The 20,570-nt window shown below is 37.3% G+C and overlaps 4 protein-coding genes across 11 annotated transcripts in view; 2 read left to right on the plus strand and 2 right to left on the minus strand.

Moving 5' to 3' along the window:
* Positions 1-1,944: 1,944 nt before the first annotated feature.
* LOC119074136 lies at positions 1,945-3,055 on the minus strand. The gene is made up of 3 exons (XM_037180122.1): positions 2,656-3,055; positions 2,175-2,494; positions 1,945-2,122 (listed from the first exon to the last, which is right to left on the minus strand). Exons 1-2 carry the CDS (start codon positions 2,913-2,915, stop codon positions 2,188-2,190), a joined length of 567 nt encoding a protein of 188 aa, XP_037036017.1. The 5' UTR covers positions 2,916-3,055; the 3' UTR covers positions 1,945-2,122; positions 2,175-2,187.
* A 1,524-nt stretch (positions 3,056-4,579) lies between these two features.
* LOC119074137 (protein saal1) lies at positions 4,580-6,242 on the plus strand. The gene has a single exon (XM_037180123.1). The coding sequence runs from the start codon at positions 4,729-4,731 to the stop codon at positions 6,130-6,132; it is 1,404 nt and encodes a 467-aa protein (XP_037036018.1). The 5' UTR covers positions 4,580-4,728; the 3' UTR covers positions 6,133-6,242.
* Positions 6,157-7,502, minus strand: LOC119074138 (ribonuclease H2 subunit B). The gene is made up of 4 exons (XM_037180125.1): positions 7,330-7,502; positions 6,931-7,262; positions 6,679-6,865; positions 6,157-6,529 (listed from the first exon to the last, which is right to left on the minus strand). The coding sequence occupies exons 1-4, from the start codon at positions 7,391-7,393 to the stop codon at positions 6,231-6,233; spliced, it is 882 nt and encodes a 293-aa protein (XP_037036020.1). The 5' UTR covers positions 7,394-7,502; the 3' UTR covers positions 6,157-6,230.
* Positions 7,503-18,820: 11,318 nt separating this feature from the next.
* LOC119074139 (homeobox protein Meis3-like) overlaps positions 18,821-20,570 on the plus strand; it is a 36,490-nt gene continuing 34,740 nt past the window's right edge. Inside the window, exons 1-3 of one of the 8 annotated variants that reach the window (XM_037180131.1) lie at positions 18,835-19,122; positions 19,491-19,537; positions 19,648-19,828. The gene's annotated coding sequence lies outside the window, so the exon portion shown is untranslated. The other 7 variants (XM_037180130.1, XM_037180127.1, XM_037180128.1 and 4 more) reach the window with 7 other exon arrangements.

The following is a 20,570-nucleotide window of genomic DNA, read 5'->3' on the forward strand; positions in this document are numbered from 1 at the left end:
GCAAAGTGAAGGTAATGTTCGAGCGTTTGAAATATTTAAATTCGCATACGTCATTATTCCTTCTCCGAAACTGTTTTGCAATCCCAAAATTGCTGTATTTAATCAGAACGTCTCCAGCGTGGAAATTTGAAGATTTTCTTGTAGCATTTGACGATGAAATTAAAGATCTTTTGGAAGTAATACTGAATGTAGATTTGAATCACAAGCAGTGGACGCAAGCGACTTTACCCATTAACGAAGGTGGTTTTGGAATAAGAAGACTTCAAGACATTTCTTTACCTGCTTTCCTTGGTTCGTCATTTGGTGTTGGAGGTCACGTCTCTCAAATTCTAAACTCTCAAGACGTGCCTTTCATTGCTAATTTTGATGAAGCTTCGGAGAAATGGAAAAGTTTAAATGTTGAAGAGCCATCTTTGAAGACTTCGCAAAAAGCTTGGGACATGATCAATACAAAACGAATTATCAAGAAAGAACTGGTTTTTACATCGAAGCTTGATCTGGCTCGTTTTAAAGCACTACAGTGTAAAGAATCAAATGCTTGGCTTCATGCAATTCCTTCTTCAAACATTGGAACTTTTATGGACAGTAATTCGATAAGAATTTGTATTGGTTTACGACTAGGTTGTGATATATGTTTGGTACACACGTGTCTGTGCGGATCTGTAGTATCCGCAAGAGGTCTGCATGGATTGAGTTGCCAAAAAAGTGCAGGCAGATATCTACGTCATATAGAATTGAATGAAATCATAAGTCGAGCACTTATGTCCCTTCATATTCCAAACCACCTGGAACCAAAAGGATTATCAAGAAATAACGGAAAGAAACCTGATGGAGTAACTTTGACGCCATGGTCTAAAGGAAAACCTTTGGTCTGGGACGCGACTTGCGTAGACACGTTCGCTGATTCATACTTGTCGAAAACATCTAAAAAAGCTGGCGAACTCGCAAATTTTGCAGCGCTTGAAAAACACAAACATTATTCAGATTTCACTTCATCTAATAATTATATTCTTTTAGCATTTGCAGTAGAAACTATGGGTCCTTGGAGCACAGAATCAAAAAATTTCATCAACACTATTGGTTCGAAGTTGCAGGAATTAACTGGTGACAAGAAATCAAAATTTTTTCTAACACAAAGAATCTCGTTGGCTATTCAACGCTTCAATGCTAGTTGCGTAATGGAAACAATTCCTGCGGTGAAACCTTTGGAAGAAATTTTTTATTTATAATGTAATCTGAAAAGATCCAAGTTTTTACAGGTTGGGATGAAGGCTTAGCCTGACCACCTTTTCTTGGTATATGCAAATTTCTTAAATAATTGTTGTCTGCAATGCTGTAATTTAAGCTCTGAATGAACAACGAACACCAGATTATCTGTTGCTCCTTTTGTTCTGAGCACAGACACAAAAACTTTTATTTACTCCATCGCGTTACTTTCTTTCGACATGCGAGTTAATGCCGCATAATGATATGCGATGACCAAAGTGATGATCGAGGCATTGAATACAGACGGATACCTTTTCAAAAATATTATGTTCCTAATGCGTGGATCAGGTCCCTCGACTGATGAAGGTATCGAGAGAAATTCTTTTATTTTACCTTTAAAACTCCATTCTCTACATGAGCCCAAAACTCGCTACAAATAATTAAACGGAGGCATAAAATAGGAGATGATACCACAAGAAGTGGACAAAAATAATTCGTATTTCTACCTCTCTTCTAAAACACAAAATTTATGCATTTTGTGTCTACTCTGATGTGAATTTGATGGCTTAAAATGTGCGCTGCAATGAGAGCTTTTTCATTCATTAATTTTCTTTCAAAAGCACTTTTAGACAAAAGCTCTAAGCAATTTCTAGTAGGATATTTTCCACAGGTGATGCACATTGTACATACGCAAAGGTAATGATGAAAAGAGAAGCTTATACACTATAACGGCTAAGAGCGATTTTTGAAACATTTTATTTCAACCAGCATCTCTGTTCATTCAAAAATTACACATCCAATTCATTCGTATTGCGATGCATAGGGTAAAACATCCAATTACGATCGTCCCACAAAATAAGAGCCGTGAAAGAGATGAGTGACTGTTAGCCTAAAAAGACACAGAACAGGGACTCGTAACAAATAAATGATGGTGGCTCATAATTGGATGTTTTACCCTATAATGACCGCTATCTCACTTCGCTAGTGATTTCCCATATTTAAGGCCGCATCATCAATGGCATCCACAGCGAACTTATCGTGTAATCTGCCAGCAAAGTCTTGGCAATTACTTTGTATTACATGATACGGTTGGTCCAATTGACTCGACTCGTAAATCCAACGCACAATGTCCTTAATTGTTGTGCTAGACGATATCATTTCATTGAAAGCAGACGAATTACTGGAAATGCCACTTCTTTCCTCTCCCAGAAAGTAGTCTCGTACTCGGGAAAGGCTACCGCCTCGTTGTATGTAAATACCTTTCGTGTTCTTTTCGATGGAATAGTACCTGCAAATAATGTTCGTCGTTAACATTATTAGGAGCATCGCACACACTTTTTTTTTTGAATTAACGAGAAACGGTTTCTGTCGGTTGAAAATCATGCAAATTGTTTCTGTTATATTGTCCAGACTATAATGAGTATATGTAAGTCTCCAATTTTTTTTTACCAGTCTGTGCTTGTCCTGCAAATGATGAATTTATGATGTGCCAAATATTTCGTCACTTGTATTGGCGATAATTTACAAGTGAACCGAAACAATCTGGCAATGTTGTCATCGTACAGTTCTTCCAGCAATTTCGTTTTTAACTCTGAATCCGAATACGAATAACTTTGATAATGCGATGAAACATCATAATAATAGTACAATCGATACGTCCAATCGCCGCCTGTAAGATTTTCCGGTAATGACGAACTGGAACTGCCCATTTTCACAATTCGCACTTTTGAAATTAAATTTTGGTAATCGTTTGAAAGTCACGGACAATTGACAGAACAACAGGTATATTCTTTCTGCTTTATCCACTCCGTCGCAGAAATTCGTCTATTCACCGAATTTTTATTACACCGCAGCTATTGAAATTCTTGAATTTAAATATTCCAACACACTGATAGATATGATTTTAGAAGAAAATTGAGTTTAATTCAAATTACAGTCATGTTTTCTTGTAGTAGAGCGGTAGGCGCTTTTCAAATGTACACAGCTTTATTTGACGACACCTAAAAGTATGGAACATATTAGCCAATCACTATCCATCACCTATACATAGTACACAGTCACCGTTAGGAATCATTGTTGTCGTGGAAGAAGAGGAAAATCTAAGAAAAAAAGGACAAACTACCCAAGAAGAGGATCAGAAGAAGAAGGACTACAAATCTGGCAAACAATTGTGTCTATCTGAAAAGGAAATGTTTTAATCCTGAACACGTTGATGACAGTCCAATGGGTCCAATGGAAGAGGGAGATGCCTTCTTTGTTAGCGACAAGAGGGAAGAAGACGAAGAGTATGTCGGTTCGGTGCATTTCAATATTAGGTGTTGGACTTGCCAGACATTGCAATGGCAGCCCAAGAGGTTTGTTTTCGACTTTGTTGGATCCAGTTTTAAAGACGAGAGTTCAAAATCAACTCTGACACAATCTAGAGTAGTTCTACAAGCGGAACTCAACGGAATTGAAATTGAAAGATATGTCCCAAGAGTAATGTTTCAATCACATGCTACTTCATTCGTATTTTTAGCAGTCAAACTGGGACCAAATTGCTAGGTCATTATGTTCCTTAGTAACTGAAGAGAAGACGAAGTTTTAGGGTTAAGCAACGTCGCTAGTTAAGGTCAGAAGCCCATGATCCCTTAAGAGTCAAGAGACTCTTTTAAAATTTTCTTGGAATGGGCGGAATCGTGACATTTTCCTAAACCCCAAATGTTGGCCTTTCCAAGAGAATGTATTCGTGATAGCCCTCGGCAATGTTCCTAGATTACCTAACCTCTCCATATATTGTATTGAATAATTGGCAATATCAAAGCACTGTCAAGCACCGAAGCTGACTTTGACATCACTCAATTAGAAGGCCAAAAACACACCAACTTTGATCGGTTCAGTCCTCTACTTGAGTGACGTCAAAGTCAGCTTCGGTGCTTGACAGTGCTTTGGCAATATTAATTATCGAGCTATTGCTGTCTGCAATGCTATATTGGAAAGTTATGAACAATGAACACCAGATAATCGATTCTGTTGCTCCTTTTGCTCTGAGTGTTTTCAACAGACACGCAATCTTTTGCTCCATTGGCTTACGTTCTTTCAGGCATTAAATACCAACGGTTTACCTTATATGTGCTCTCAGTACTCACTGACCCAGCACCAGCCAAGCAATTTTCATTCAATTTGTAATGCCACACCGAAGGCGAAATGTTAGAGGTAAAAGATTTCGCACCAACACCTGTTCAAAATACTAAGATTAAGAGAAGTAGGCCTGATACCTGTGCCGGTGGATGTGGAACCGTGTTTTGCAGTAAATCATTTTCAAAAAATAGAAATTTGAATTCATGTCACTAAAAGATGTCGTTGGTGAAGAAGATTCTGCGTTGGGTGGTGTGTGTGTGTGTGTGTCCTCCCTCCTGGTATGACAGCTTCAACCTGTCACAAACTATCAATAGCAACATTCATATTTTGCCAGTCGTATCAGAAATAGTTATACCGAAAAGGTCCTTCACTATTTAACAAGCATCTCTTCCCTCCTTAATTATGGAGCGCACAGAAGAGTCAGAAACACAATCATCAAATGATGTCGGTACTGCTCGATGCTCGCCAGTGCCAAACAGTTCCAATCCTACCATTACCACCGACATCATTGAGGATTTGGAGAAAATTAAGGGCGATTCGATCGGCGATACATTGTACAGCAGCCGGTTTGTGTTGAAAACTTTAATAAAATTGACGAATTTCACATCGAGCAGTACTTTGGAGCAGGATGAAGACTTTGAGAAAGACCTTTGCATCTTATGGGACATGACAATCGAAAAGGATGTGGTTCAACTGCTGTTGGAGCAAAATGTACTGGAATTGTTCGCCAACATCATACAAACAAATGATGAGGACAAGCGACTGACCGAGATCCTTGTTGGAATAATTGGAAATATGTGTGCGCTATCAGAGACCCGGACTCGATTATGCTTCAGTGTTGAATTGATGAGTCCACTGTTGGATTTAGTGTCGTGCACCGATTCGTTGATTCTGGTTCAGCTGATGCGTTTGCTTCACGCAGCTCTAGTCTTCGAGAATTCAGGTGACGAAATTTCCTGGTTCAATCATTTCAAATCGGCCGAAAATTTCGTGGAGAAACTGTCCTTCTTGCTGGACAATTCGATGAGTACCACATTGCTGGTGAATGCTTACGAAGCACTGAATTCGATCTGCGCAAAATTCGCGGTCATTGAAATTCAACCGGAGGGAAAGGATTCCAGTTTCAGTGACCTTTTTGTCCAGCCCTGTTTGATATCGGGCATTGTGGAAGCGTTTAAAGTGATGCTGCCTGAGCAAACGGATCAATCAGCAGACGACTCGCTACAGCCAACGAAAAGCTCGCAACGAATCATGAATCTGTTCCTGGACATCAATGTCATTCTGTCCCAGTACTCCGGCCTATCGGAGAAAAGTTACCAAGATTGTCTACCCGATGTTCTCAAGTGCATTTCACGGATATTGGATCCGTTATGCAACCCTATTTACCTGTTTCCGGTCACGACGAATGAACAGGGCGTCATCGAAAATATAAACGAAATTTTCCAAGCCCTTGGCGATCCGTTTCATGGGAAATGTTTCGCCAATTTAATAAGAATCCGGTCGATGATCGACCAACACATCGATACCAGCAAAACGACACAACATTCCGAATGGGAAAATGACACACAAGAAGAGGAAATCGATTTGGACGATTTGAACATCACCATTTTGGAGCTGCTCACCCGGACGTGTAAAAATGGTTCAGTCGATGACATTGCCGAGCATGTTAAATCGTTGAAGCGGGAGAACGTGGTGAGTTTATTGGACGCACTGAAAGCGGGAGACTCGGAGCCAGATATTCAGGAGAGCTGTTCGAAGCTCAGTGCTGTTATTGTGAAATTGTGGACTGGTAGCAGTGCTTCGTGAACGATCGTCCACAAACAAAAATTTGCGGCCGCTTGCATTGTCTTTAATTGTAATTTATTGATGAAATTCACCCATCAGACTGAACACAAAACCGTTTTTCATTTAGCCTTGAAGAACGACATGATGTTCTTGGTACCCTTCGCCGATTTAGCCAATTGCTTCGCCTTGGCCGATGTCTTTTTCTCTGCAATTGGAACTGGTGTCGGTGTTACTTCGTCGTCTTCGTCGACGATTGAAAGTTTGATTTTTTTGTTGTTCTTGTTCATGGCGGCGTCGCTGGTCTGTTTTCTTTTCTTGCTTTTGATTACGTCCAAGTTCAGATATTCCGACAAACTGTCGCTCATTTCCTGCGACAAGTAATCGCTGAGAATTCCGAATGCCAACAGTTGAATGTCGTCTACAACGAAAGTTCATAATTACTAGAAGACAACGCACAACATCTGGTCAAATGGGTCCAGTGACGAAATAAGGTTGGTGAATCGATTAACATCGACCAACACATCTTCTTCCCCCCGTTATAATCACTCATAATGTTACGGGTCTTACCGTCTTGTTGATCATTTATCTTGGAACTAACGACAAACGTTGATGACTTTGCACCGGAATCCAGATTGAGTTTTCGTTGCCGTAGTGCGTCTTGAAGTAGTTTGCATTTATACGCTAGCCAATGAAGGGTCTTTTCCTTATTGTACCTGACAGCTTTGAGTTGGGCATCACCTTTCTGGTCGGCAATCTATCAAACGAATTGCATCGAGTTAAGGGCGTGCCAATTTATGAGGAAAAAGCCGGTAATCTTACCAACAACAGTTGATCCATATCGATTGCATCAGCAATCATCGTCACGTCGCGATAATTTTCGTCCACCAAAATGTGTTCAAGAGGAACGTACTTCTCAGAAGCTTGACTTTGGACGTAGTGCAACAGAAGGAACAGCGGATCGACTGGTGGCGATAGGTAAATACAACCGTCGTCTGTTACAATTTCGCCGACGAACCACGTCCGGAATGGCTCGTTGAATTTGAGCAATTCGAAAAATTCGTTGGACTTTTTGTGGAAAATGTATTTGGAACATAGTCCGGTCGCTGGATTACGGAAACTAAGCAATTGCATACCCCTTCTGGCTACGTAATCTGAAATGTTGTCAAATTGTTGAATCAGAAACTGCATTTTCCGACTAAAATAGAAATTTGGGCCAACCATTCAGGAAAAACACTTTGTGACTTTCGGCACATTTTGTCTTCGTCTCAGCGGTAACGTCCATGGTAAAATATTTGTCTAAACGTAAATGGATTTGCTAAACTTGTCTTTTGTGTGCTGTTTGTTTTGTGTAATGTTTTGATCGTTTTGATTGAAGGATTTACCGCCTAAATAAAGTGTCACTGCAACTTCTACCATTCAAATGTAGAGGCATGTTCGGCAGATTTTCATTGACTGTTCATTTTCAACGGCGGATTTTTTTTTTCAATGTTTGCTCCCCGTTTTTCGACTGATTATCATATCGTAGATTATTATAATTTGCACCAATATGAACCAGGGTGCAAATAGTCAATTATGAGCTATTTTCAATAATTTTTCATAATTGAAACATAATTGAAAAACCCAACAAAAATCTCTTCGAGAAAAGTGTGACGCAGTCTTTGAAGTAAAATTTCTAAAATGAATGATATCGCTAGAGATAAATTTTCTTGCTGGTCTGTTCCTGAACATTTGCCACTTTGCGACGCAGATTTTTTTGGTAAAATTTTGGTTGTTTCCAGTCAAATTTTTTTTTGGTAAAAATTATGTGACAGATGATGAGAAAAACTAAGCCAGCTTGTTTGAACTAAAATTGGGTATAAAATTTAATTTTTGCGTAACGAAGCTGAAAGCGTCAACTCTAGCGATATCATTCATTTTAGAAATTGTACTTCAAAGACTGCGTCACACTTTTCTCGAAGAGATTTTTGTTGGGATATCAGTCGTTTTAGAAGTTTTAGAACACTGCTTTTTATAACAGTTTATAACAGAAATTCGAAAATTTGACGAAAATCGAAAATTTGACGAAATTCGAAAATTTGACAAAAATCGAAAATTTGACGAAAATTGAAAATTTGACAAAAATCGAAAATTTGACGAAAATTGAAAATTTGACGAAAATCGAAAATTTGACGAAGAAAGTAATTCTCTATCTGCCACTATTCAAGAAATATCTACAAAACCCCAATTGACCCACCCATTTCCAACTTTCGCCATTTTTCACATATGCCCCTCTGTTCTACTCGTAAAACTCTGAGACTTTGCTGAAGAAAGTAACTCTCTATCTTTCATAACCCAAAAAAATATTAGTCCTTTCATCCTACGCTCGAGTAGCTCAAAATTTGGTCACTCTAATCACTCTAGCTCAAACGAATCTGCCCCGATTTTTTAAATTTTTTTTTGTTCGAATCGTGTTACGAATATCTTTCATTTGATGGGTCGCACGCCTCTGTAGGTTTCAATACAGCTAAGCTACAGCCGAAAACGCGTTCCCGACCCTCGAAAACCACACTCAGAAACCACTTCGAGGCCAATAAAACAAAATTCTGGTTTTTCCTTGGGTAATGGCGTATCACATTTTCATTTTTATGCCCACCCTGAGGTTCCTGCAAAATTTCATGGAGATTGGCTGACTAGTTTCCGAGATCGACCGTCGATAGATAGACAGATAGATAGATAGAAACATACAGAGTAAGTTGAAAGATTTTGATTGTTTGGAAAACGTTAATTTGGTGCATTTTCTATCAAAATGACCAACTTCAAAACGATGTATCTCCGGCAATTTTAAAGTTACATAGTCGAGTGATAGCTCGTTTTGCTCGTATTTGAAGCGCGAATAAGATAGAATAGGATTTGTGGTGATACAGGCCAAAGGAAAGAAACTTAAATTCTCGCCTATATATAGTTGCCGCGTCTCAAAAAAATTTCTTCGTTCTTTTTTTGGAAGTTAGACTGCGTCAAGTCCTCCGCTATCGCTCCGGACATGATAGCTCATACATTGACTATTCCTTCGTTTCAACTAGCATATCGCTGTGGGTGAGTTCGTCTGTTTCATTTAGGACGTTGCGAATTTGTAACGTTAAAAACCACTACGCATATGTCAGAGTCACAGATATTTGCAAAAACTTATCGCAAAAATGGAAGAAAAGTAAAGCACGTATCCTTACCAATTCCCTTAATTACACAGTTTGTAGATGTAGAAGGTTGAATCCAGTTGAATGAAGCCAGACACTTTTCCTAGACAATTTCGATAATATATTTCGCACGGATTGCGAACAATAACTTTTTAGCCCCGTACGAAGTACGAAGGGGCTTATAGGATTACGATGCCGTGTGTAATTGATGGAATTCGAAGCAGACGGTAAGGGCAAAGTGTTTGCCTATGTTCATAGATAACGAATCCGCAATAAAAAATTTGTCCGTCCGTCCGTCCGTCCGTCTGTCCGTCCGTCCGTCTGTCCGTCCGTCCGTCCGTCTGTCACGTCGATATCTTGAGTAAATCAAATCCGATTTCAATTTTTTTTTTTTCCTGAAAGATAGTCAAAATAGTGAGGCTAAGTTCGAAGATGGGCGATTTTGGGTCGACCCTTCCGGAGCTGGGGCCCAATAAGTGCCTAACTCTTTTTCGACGATATCTCCAGACATTTAAGCACTACACTTGTAAGTGATACGTCAAATGACAGGTATTTACAATACCGATCGACAAAAAAAAAGTTTATGAAAATTGGATGACCGACTCGTGAGTTAGACCCCTTGGTGTGAACTAGGTACAGGGCGGCAAGCCGTTTTTGCTTGTAGGTTGGCCAAATTTGAACGGAACGTATTTAAATGGATTTTGCTTTATTAGATAGGTATTGACCGTACCAATCAGGGAAAAAAACGTTTATGAAATTCGATTCACCGGAGCGTGAGCTAGGTCTCTTGGAGTGAACTTATATTTGGCTACTCGGCCGCACAGTGAAGGTGGTGTTTTTTGTTAATATCTCGAGTAAACTTTGAACGAATTTCAATTTTTTTTTTGTTTGAAAGGTACTAACGAATGTAAAGCAGCCGTACTACTTTCCACCTCCTAACAAAATGGCCGTCGGCCGCCATTTTGGATTTTTGTAAAATCAATATAAATCGGTGAAAATGATACTTACTTAATTTTAGGTCAATTCGAAATTTGTGTTACATTTGAAAGGAACGTCGTACGGGGCTTCGTAATTGCGCTATGCGCAATTTTTAAGACGTACACATTTCATAAGAATTTTACTTTACCGACGTTACGGGCGCAGTAGGCTTACGGTAAGAGTAGGGCGACGGACGAACTAGGGTCACGTACGCAATAGATGTACGGGTTTGTACGGGGCTCAGTCGCAGCAAACGCTCCGACTGTTCTGACGGCTCGTTTAATTATTTTGATCTGTGAAAGATTCCACGTGAGTTTTTGTTTTACAATAACAATTCGTACTCCTCTAATGTTGTTTGTACGGTGGCATTCACCTAATATGGTGAATATGTTCATGAAATGTTCTTTGTGGTGTGTCTGAAATATCCGCGGTTAGTCTTTGCATAACTTTGAAATTTGTTTTCACCTTATTTTAGGTCGACAATAATGCAAGTCGTTTCGTGTGCCCTGCATGCGTCAACATTTTGTATGAAGACTATCAAGGCGAAATGGGCCAAAATGTCCCAGCATCACCCATTGCTGTCAATGAGTTAGAGACACAGGTATAATTTGTTTTGTTAGTTCTGGCCTAAGTTGTTCGTTAGGCTTTTTAATGGTTTTAAAGTTTTTATTAAATTTCGGTTTAGCTGTCACAAATCAATATACAACCCTAAAAACATCATCAAATTTCTCACACATTTCAAGGCATTGGGGCTCGAAGAGTCGACATCTAGTTCCTTGTTTTCGCTTCACTTCGACTACTCGCTGCTGCCAGAAGTATCGCGTGAAGCATCGCCAACGTCCCAATCAAGCCAACAAAACAACGAGCCCGATTAAGCTCATCCGGTCGAACAAGAAGAATCGCCAACGTCAAGTCATCAAGTGTCGAAGAATCTGAATCAAGTCAACAAAACAACGAGGCCGACGAAGATAATCCGTATACTGAAAGCTCCGAGTCGAATACGTCCAATGTGAATGGGAATGGTGCGTCGTTTGAAGCTCATCCGGTCCAACTAGAAGAATCGCCTACGTCAAGTGACGAGGCATCCGAATCAAGTCAACAAAACAACGAGGCCGACGAAGATAATCCGAATACTGAAAGCTCCGAGTCGAATACGTCCAATGTAAATGGGAATGGAATATCTGACTAGGCAATTTTAGCGATCGAATGATAAATGTGTGCTTGAGATGATGGTGGTAATCACACTCGTTGTAAATTTAAATTAGAATTGCGCGTGATAGGTGAAGAGTCAACATTGCTTCCATTATTATACTTTTCGCTGTGTATTAAATGGCGTGATAGATGAAGAATCGATATAACTGTGCATGCACTATAAGCTATGTCAATTAGATTCATTGATTTATTTTGTTTATTCCACATGCTCTTTGATGATCTTTGTTTAAGTTAGGATTTGCTAAGCTACCCAAAAAAGAAAAATAAATTTGTATCAAAACATTTCCTGCAACCCCATTAATAACTTTCACTTAAAATACCACATCAAGGTACTTTTCCCTTCGTCTCGAAAAGAAAGTGAGTAAGAGAACTGTTGAGAATAGGATCTATTCCAAACCTGACCGGTTGCTAGGAATCTCGCGTTGAGTCATTCACAATAATTCAAGTTTTGACACATTTTGTATAAGGAAAATGTCAAACCGCATCAATGCATCTGCGGCGAAATGGTCGATCCCAAGGGTTACCACGCACTCACTTGTAACAAGACGAAGGGTAAATACGCTCAACATGCCGAAATAAACAAAATATTTTCGATGGCCTTCAGTTCAGCGGGTGTTCCCACCGACCTTGAACCTTATGGACCTCTCGTCGTGATGGCAAAAGACCAGACGGTTTAACGTGCTATCCTTGGAGCCGTGGTAGATCTTTAATATGGGACGTTACCGTGGTCAATACAACCGCTTCTTCCTATTTGAACCTGACATCGGCGCAATGTGGATCTGCGGCTGACCAAGCTGAGCGAGCTAATCACAATAATTACTTAGACCTCAAACAACACTATGAGTTCACGCCACTGGCTTTCGAAACTTTTGGCGCCGTCGGGCCCGAAACACAAATTTTCCTCAAGAAGTTGGGTAACCTTATGAAGAAGAAGACAGACGAAAATAGATCGCATATCATAAATTTAGAATTTGATAAATATCCTTTCAATTTCGAATTCACTGCTTTCGATGTGGGCCGACAGGTGACATGCAATTAGTCAAAGTAAAAATTGACGTTTTCCCTGATCAACTGGATCTTATAAAAAAAACGGTCTTGGTTTCTTTGCTCTATACTCTACATGTAGGTCTTTCCAAGGCCGACATTCGTACAACATTACAACAATTTAAAATAATTTTTTCTCGAGTTATTGCCGAAAAACGGTTTTCGGTACCCTCTGACATGTCTTTACTTTTGAACGCTTTTCACAGAAAATGATTTTTTTTTCTTCGAAAAAGTGAAAGATACGTGTTTCCTAGAATTGAGAGACGAATCCAACGAGATATCAGTCATTAAAATCGCAGACCGCTTGTTCCTTAATCGCCTGAAGTCTTGGCGATATCACTCTTAAGTTCCACAACCGTTTTATGACGAAATAGTTAAAGTTTAACTTTTTGGTTGTATGACGATTTCTTGACGAATAAGTTTTCAACAAATTATTATCGATTAACTTATTGGTCAAGTAATCGTCTTGCAACAAATTCGTTTAAAATTGGTTGATGACCAATTAGTTATATAACGAATAAGTTAAACTGCATACAACTTATTCGTTACATAACCGTTGTACAACAAAAAAGTTGGCAACCGCGGTTTTCAAATCTATACTTTCCACACTCCATTGCACTCCAACTTTCGTCGTTCTTACTGCCGGACGCGCAAAGGAGTTAAATTCATCAAAGAAGATAGAACTTTATTTGTAAACGCATTCGGTAGGGACATTTAACTATTTCTTATTACTTAGATTTGAACATTGAACACAATAAATTACACATAAAAACATAATTAAAATGAAGAATCCGATAAGTATCCTTCGTCACAGCCATTCGTTTCCATGTCTTGTAAAATTTCCTCCAACTGCAAAAATAGGAAAGAGATGGGATCGCGATTAAACATTATAAATACTTGCTTTAAATTTATCACAAAAACATAGAAAACAAAAAAGACTTAGAGTTTATACACATCAACATCTGTCTAGAACGATAATCTCGAGCTTATCCCTCTAGGGAGTTTTGTTTATCTCGATATATCTGTTCTCGACAGATAAAATATGATATGCAGCTATTGCCAGACTGTTATTTTGACGTGTAGGCATTATGACCCACGCCTTCGGCTAGAGCAATAATGTCTTACACGTCAAAATACCAATCTTGGCAACAGGTGCACAATATATTACATTGCCTTCAGAATTGGTTCGTATGAGTGTATAACTTCGTCGTCTGTCTACCAGGTTGAAAGGACCTAACTAACCATCAATCTGATTTCGTTAATATTTTGATGCATAACTTCAATTTGTCTTTGCATGTCGTTGATTTGTAGTTGCACGCCGTTGATTCTTAGTTGCATGTTATTCATTTGTCCTTGAAATTGTGTCAATTGTCCTTGAATCCTGTTCATTCGCCAATCTATGAGAGAATCTAACATAAAATGATAATTGTTTTATTAAGCTATTGAAACAGAACTTTCCGACGATTTGAATAAATTGTCTGACCATTGGACTTTCGTACGCGACCAAATACAATTTGTAATTCTGAATTCTAAAATCACCCGTTTAATTAGTGGGGATGAACAAGGCACTAGCAATCACGGGAGTTGCCTTGGCTCTGAGAAAAAAAAAATTGTCCGAGCATTGGTACGACCATTCTGCCAATATATTTATAGAGTGTTATGATCAGAGCGAGAAAACCGAAAACCATAAACCATTTTATATAACTTGCCTTGGGGTACTTGTCAAAATATTTCTTTCTCTTTCATCATAACACTCTATTTACTCACCGTCAAATAGAACTTTGTATAAATAGTAAAAGCCATTCACTATCACATATAGAAACACTTTCCACCAGGGCCTATTTTTCAGATTTTTTAATGAATTTTAAAGAATTTTGATGAATTTGATGAATTTTAATGAATTTTAATGAATTTTAATGAATTTTGATGAATTTTAATGAATTTTCAAGAATTGTGATCACAGTGCTGTATATGAAAGTACTTTTAGGATTTCTCATTAATTACAAAATAAAATAAATAACTAAATTCTACGTTAGGTACAACTCGTTTATGACCCGTAAATAAAGACTCAATCTGTTTCCGAGCATCATCGGATCTCTAGACGTTCACACATATGCTTAAATATTTTCTAGCCTTTAAAATCGGCATCAGGGAATCTGGTACACAGTGCAAAAAGAACGCACTTTTGAACTACGTAAAAGGTGAACTCACACGCGTAAGTTTAATGCTGCAAATGCTTTTTAGCCCTGTCATCGACTTTATGATTCCTTTTACAAAATGTTGGTATTGAAAAATTGTGTGCGAGTTCACATTTTACGTAGTAGAAAAATGCGTCGTTTTAGCACCGTGTGCTAGATTACCCCACGCCTTAAAATCTAAATGTAACTTTTCATCACCATGTTACCAAAAGAATTTGTACTTAGAGCTTTCTTTGATTGATCTGTTAGTTGAAATCGTGAGTCGTATATTGTGCCGGAATGGCTACCAAAAGGCGCATCGGGCGGATTGGCTGAAAAAGGCTCAGAGGAGCATAAATAAACTTTATTGGTCTGAGGAGCGCCAAAAAGCAAAAGGCGCATCGGGCATCGCCCAGTATGGCCAGTCCAGGCCTGATCGTATAGTTCAGATGAGGCTATTGTATACGTTCTAAGCGGGAACTACTTTATGCGGAAATGGTTGACGTGCTTTATGTCTGTATTCAAAAACCGCGTAAATACAATTTCATTATGTTATATTTTACAGAAATCGTATAATTTATAAGTTGGATATTATAAGTGAACTTCCAGAACTTCTCGTATGAAGATGAGACTTATAATTTCTAACTTATAAGTTGACTTATAAATTATTTGTCATTTGCGAAAACTGTCTAATTTGAGATTTAAGATTTGATAAGTTTTTTAAATTAAATTTGACGTAAAACTCAATTTTGTAATAAAAACTGTTCATTTTAGAGGCGTTCCGTAGAACAATTTTTTGCTTAGAATAATGTTCTGCTTCGAATTTTTCATCATTCCTTATAACACTTTGACGTAAAAAGTAGAAATTATAAGCTATAATAAGTCATACGATTTTACGTATTCCACGTCGCTTGCGAATAGTATCTTTATCATTGCGGAAAACACCGTTGCTATTCTTAATCATATAAGAAAGACGAACGTGAAAGACTATATTTTTAGAGTACAGCTCTAACTACTTAAAAAGCTTTAATTTGAAAAAAATTGTTACTGATAAACTTATAAATAATTACATTGTAAACGAAATACATTCAAAAAAATTAAGTCTAGTGTTTCCAGGCCGAGCAAAGTTCACTTTAGCCCTGCGTGGATAATTTTTTGTTAAACTTTTTATTTTCCAACAAATTTGAAACGGAAACGAATTTTAATGAAGCTTAAAGAAATTTAATGAATTTTAATGAAAATCAATGAATTTTCATGAATTTTAATGAATTTCATGAATTTTAATGAATTTCATGAATTTTCATGAATTTTCAAGAATTTTAATGAATTTCATGAATTTTCAAGAATTTGATGAATTTAATGAATTAAAAATAGGCCCAGCTTTCCACATCATTAAACAATAATCAATTTTAATTAAAAAACAAACGGAAAAATTACAATTTAACAGAACACGAAAACAAAAACAACCGACAGTATCATAACATGTGCGCGCGTGACTTTGACAGATATGTCGTATGTCGGCGGTGCCGGTTGGCCGTTGGTCTCTTCCATAGTACTGTAAAAATGATTTTTGACAAGCCGAAAACGAACGATAGCATCCCGAGCATCCAACAAAGAGACAGATGATTCGGCTTTCTTCCGTTTACTGTTTGAATTCCATACTTTCTGTACATATTTTCCACAATTTTCAACAACATCTGCTACTTGTTACGCAATTTATTTGCGTGTCGAAGCTGTGAACGTCATCCCAACCGATATCAATTCTATTGTAAGTGGATAAAGTGACTTGCGTCACACCACACTTCCATTGTAAGTAGACTTTGGGCGATATCAGTGCTTTTTTAAGTATTCCATAAAGCTTTGCAGACCAAAACGATGATATCGTTAAGCTCAGCCGGCCGTCATGTAAATATTATGTTTGTATATAGATCTCTTCCAAGCGCAGGTGCAAAGTGCAATTTACTGTCAAACGTCATCCATACATTTTGTCAACAACATTGTTTGGTTATGTTGTCTGTGGATGACGATTGACATTTCGATGTTGCACTTGGAAGAGAACTATATCCACATTGTTTCTCTCCTCTCTCTCTCTCTCTCTCATTTTTCTACTCGCCCTATACATGAGAAAGAAGAAAACCCTATCGATGAAAGTCTAAAACTCTTTAAATTTGCCTTTCAAACGAACCCAAAATTGTAAACGAACGAAATATATGACAGATAGATATTTTCCGAGTTATGGGTCACGTAGGTCACATAGCTCAATCGAGAGCTCTATAGATTAAAACGCTCATAGCTCCCACAATATTGAGTTTTATTAAAAACCCTTCAAAAACTCTTCAAATCTCAGCTAAATCCACCTAATAATTCAAAAGTTTCACCGTGACAAAGTTACAAAGTAATCATATACAACCTCCGAGCCTTCATCAAGACAATTTAGTTAGAGTTGCATGACCTGAATTAAAACTTTTTTACAGTTTCAACAAAAATAACTGGAGAGAAACTGTTCTCGGTATTTTAGGATGTCTTTTTACTCAGTTCAGCGAAATCTTTCACTTTCAACAAAAAGTATAAAAATCCATCCAACTCGACCACAAGTAGGGAAAGGAAACCGGTAAATCCATTACCGAATACCGGTTTTACTAGTTTGAATACCGGTTTTCTACAGAAATAGAAAAAGTTGTCAAAACCAATGCAACGTTCTTTAAAAAAATATTAATAAACTAGATAGACAGAGGAAAGCGAATAACTTTGACTTCCAAATTTGCTAGAAGTACCTGTTTTACAATATTTCAGAGTATAATAGTGACAGCAGCCCTTTGCTTCTTTCAAATTAAGACACAAAATCTTAGGATATCTAAGAATTTGCGTGCTGATCATGTAGATTTCAACCTAAAATACTTCTTCTTATAAATTCTACTCTAAAATGAAGTGATCCCTAGGGATTTGTTAATGATGTTACTGATTCTCATGACAAACGGTCTCCTAAAGAGACATACTTTTATCGTGCCGTCATTTACAAAATGTAAATCTACTTCTCGCTTTCACTAAAATTTCCCTGCTTGTTAAAAGTGATCCACTATTTCCAGTTCACAACTTCTATCAGCCATGGACAATAATTGACAAAGCATTTCAAAATGTAGACGAATTAAAAACAGAACATAAAATGGCAAAAATAAAAAATAATGTATGGGCTACGGGCTAGTGAGTAATGCCTGGTTTTCTATAGATGATCACATTGAAGCCAGAAGTAATTCCGGTGGAAGATTGAACCAGTTCTGGGTATAGGGAAAGACCGATCGGTTCTTTTTATCCACAAGTATTAAAGCATACTAAGAATTTTGTCCCGCATACGGTTTGTAAGCAATAATGGAGACTTTCGGAAAAGACCACACTATTGATTTTATACCAAGCAGTGATACAAAATGGAACTATCTCAGATAGAGGTTTTTTTTTTATTGAAATAGTATTTTACATGTTTCGGGGCCGAAAATGAGGGAGTTTCGAGATTTTTCTCGGTTTTTCGACCCCTTACATGAAAAATTGTTTGAGTATCTGTTTTGGACAAATGATTTTAGGCACTTTCGCATGTAGCTTTCACTTCGTTCGGGCTGCAACTCGCGAAATTGCCTAAAAACAATCGTCCAAAACAGATACACAAATAACTAGAGATATTCTCTCGTTTATTTTTTGTAAGAATAAAATGAGGACCTAGACCCAACACGAAGATATTATAGAATGAATTTATTCCCTCTCTGTATTTATAGAAGGTGCCCTAATGAAGTAATGAAAGCAATTTCAAACTAAACGAAGTACACAAAATAGTAATCTATCTGCATTAAAACTGTTTGAAATGATTCTACACATTAATTTCTTCGATTATGTTTGACATTAAACGAGAAATAGAAATTTGATGAAATACCGGTAATACCGGTATTACAGGGTCCGGAATTACCGAAAATCGGTATTGCCAAAAGCCTTCCGGTTTCCTTTCCCTAACCACAAGCAAACGTCTTGTTAAATTTTCAAATGTCGTTCAACTCATCATCAAACTTCCACCCCATCTATGTGTACTGTTCGGTATTTTATGTTGCTGTCAAAATATGAAGAAAAAAAAATCGCTCAGTAGGAGAAGGAAGAAGAGCGAACACCAAGAAACCATCAAATTTAAAACATAATTCAAGCTAGACAGACGCACCACACTGTCAAGCCCTTTTTCCATTAATCTTTTTCGGAATTTGTGACAATTTGTAAACAAATAAAATTATTGCTGTGTTTTGTTGGTGTTTTAACGTAAGACTAAACTACATCGAGTAACAAATTGTTTTTCTGTTATTTGAATGAGCTGTTCCGTAGACTTCCTTTTTCATTAAACTTTTTTTTCGCTTTTGCAAAAATTCATTTATTCCTTTTCGACAGTTTTGAGCAAACAGGTGAAATTGTTGTAAAATTCAATGCAAATAAGTGCTTCAAGCTAATGTCTAATTAAATATTTCCTTTTAACTTTAACTCTCCGGTATTCCCGTTTGAACGTTGTGCTAAAATCAAATATTTATTTTAGAAAAAAGCAAAAGCAAATAAAAAACCCGAACCAAAAAAAAAAAGTTCCAAAACGACATTCAAGAAAGGGAAGAAACTGCGACGACGTCCAAGTGTCGATTTTTTTTTGTTTAGCTTGTTCATCTTACAAAATTGGCATTTTTGGTTTTATTATTCGTGTGTTAAATTAAGTGTTTTGCGGAAGAAATATTTTTCCGATTTTTCAGTGCATTTTTCGTTTATTTTTGGGTATCCAACGCAGACGTGAGCAACAGAGACACCTCAACAACAATCATATTCGAATGAAAAGTGAATTATTTTGAGAAAATTCCTATTTTTATCAAACTCATTTTAATGAGTCAAATGAATTTCGACGGAGTGTGGTGTATGTGTTGAATGTATTGTGTATTTTGTTACAGCAGAGCAATCGGTCGGGTGTTTTTCCTTTGAGTAAATGATTTTCGATTTTGTGTGGAAAATTATCTTAAGTGTTGCTAAACCGTGTTTTGATTAAGTAATTGACTCCAAAGAGAAAAGTGTTTAATCAGAAAGGATCATCGATAATATGTTTTCGTGGAGATGCAGACATCTAATTGGAATGTAAGTTGAATTGAAATTTTTCTTTTGTTGATTATTTCGTAGACTAAATTGCAATTTCTCCTTGGATGTTGTGAAATTGGTTTCTTGTTTTCGTTTTGCAACGCAACATCCAAGATCCTAAATCATGTCTGATTGGGCAATTTATTTATTTTTCTTTGAATTTATTCAGAGATTACACTTCTTGCCTACACACAATTGTGTAATTGTTCAAATCTTATCGCTAGATACACAAGACGTTGTTGTTACTGAGGTTCATTTGAATTTTTATTATCAATTCGGTAATAATTCTGGGAACACCTACGCAGGTATCTTTGAATCATAGCTACTAATTCGGAGTCTTTTTTTACATCGCGGAAATGCGATGAGAATATCAGAACTGCTCGAATTGAGTGGGAGTATCGAACAGAATAATTTTGGACTGACCTTTACCCTATAGATCAGCTTTGAAAATTGATCTACCAACTCTTGATGTACAACAACTACTGTCTATGATAAATCGTTGATCGTGATCGTAATATGTGCACTGAACATTGTGTAGTGTATGCTTCTTCCTACAATAATTAGAGAATATTGTACCCTAACAAATGTGACTGTGCTGTTGTTGAATTTTGAATGAATCAATCAACATACACTTCACTAATTGAAAGCATTAAATGATCAAGTATGGATTCGTGTTACATAAATATACCGAATTTGATTCGTTAGAGAGGTCGATGAAGCAAGAGTCACGCATGCATTGATG

The sequence above is a fragment of the Bradysia coprophila genome, unplaced genomic scaffold (assembly GCF_014529535.1).
Source record: "Bradysia coprophila strain Holo2 unplaced genomic scaffold, BU_Bcop_v1 contig_138, whole genome shotgun sequence".
In the NCBI taxonomy this organism is placed as follows: domain Eukaryota; kingdom Metazoa; phylum Arthropoda; class Insecta; order Diptera; family Sciaridae; genus Bradysia; species Bradysia coprophila.

Coding starts and splice junctions, on each gene's coding strand:
- LOC119074136 (XM_037180122.1), bottom strand. CDS start 2,915: ATGGGCAGTTCCAGTTCGTCATTACCGGAAAATCTTACAGGCGGCGAT. Junction 2,495..2,655: donor TGCAGGACAAGCACAGACTG/GTAAAAAAAAAT, acceptor CATTATTTGCAG/GTACTATTCCATCGAAAAGA.
- LOC119074137 (XM_037180123.1), top strand. CDS start 4,729: ATGGAGCGCACAGAAGAGTCAGAAACACAATCATCAAATGATGTCGGT.
- LOC119074138 (XM_037180125.1), bottom strand. CDS start 7,393: ATGGACGTTACCGCTGAGACGAAGACAAAATGTGCCGAAAGTCACAAA. Junction 7,263..7,329: donor CAAAGTGTTTTTCCTGAATG/GTTGGCCCAAAT, acceptor ACAACATTTCAG/ATTACGTAGCCAGAAGGGGT. Junction 6,530..6,678: donor GATAAATGATCAACAAGACG/GTAAGACCCGTA, acceptor CTTTCGTTGTAG/ACGACATTCAACTGTTGGCA.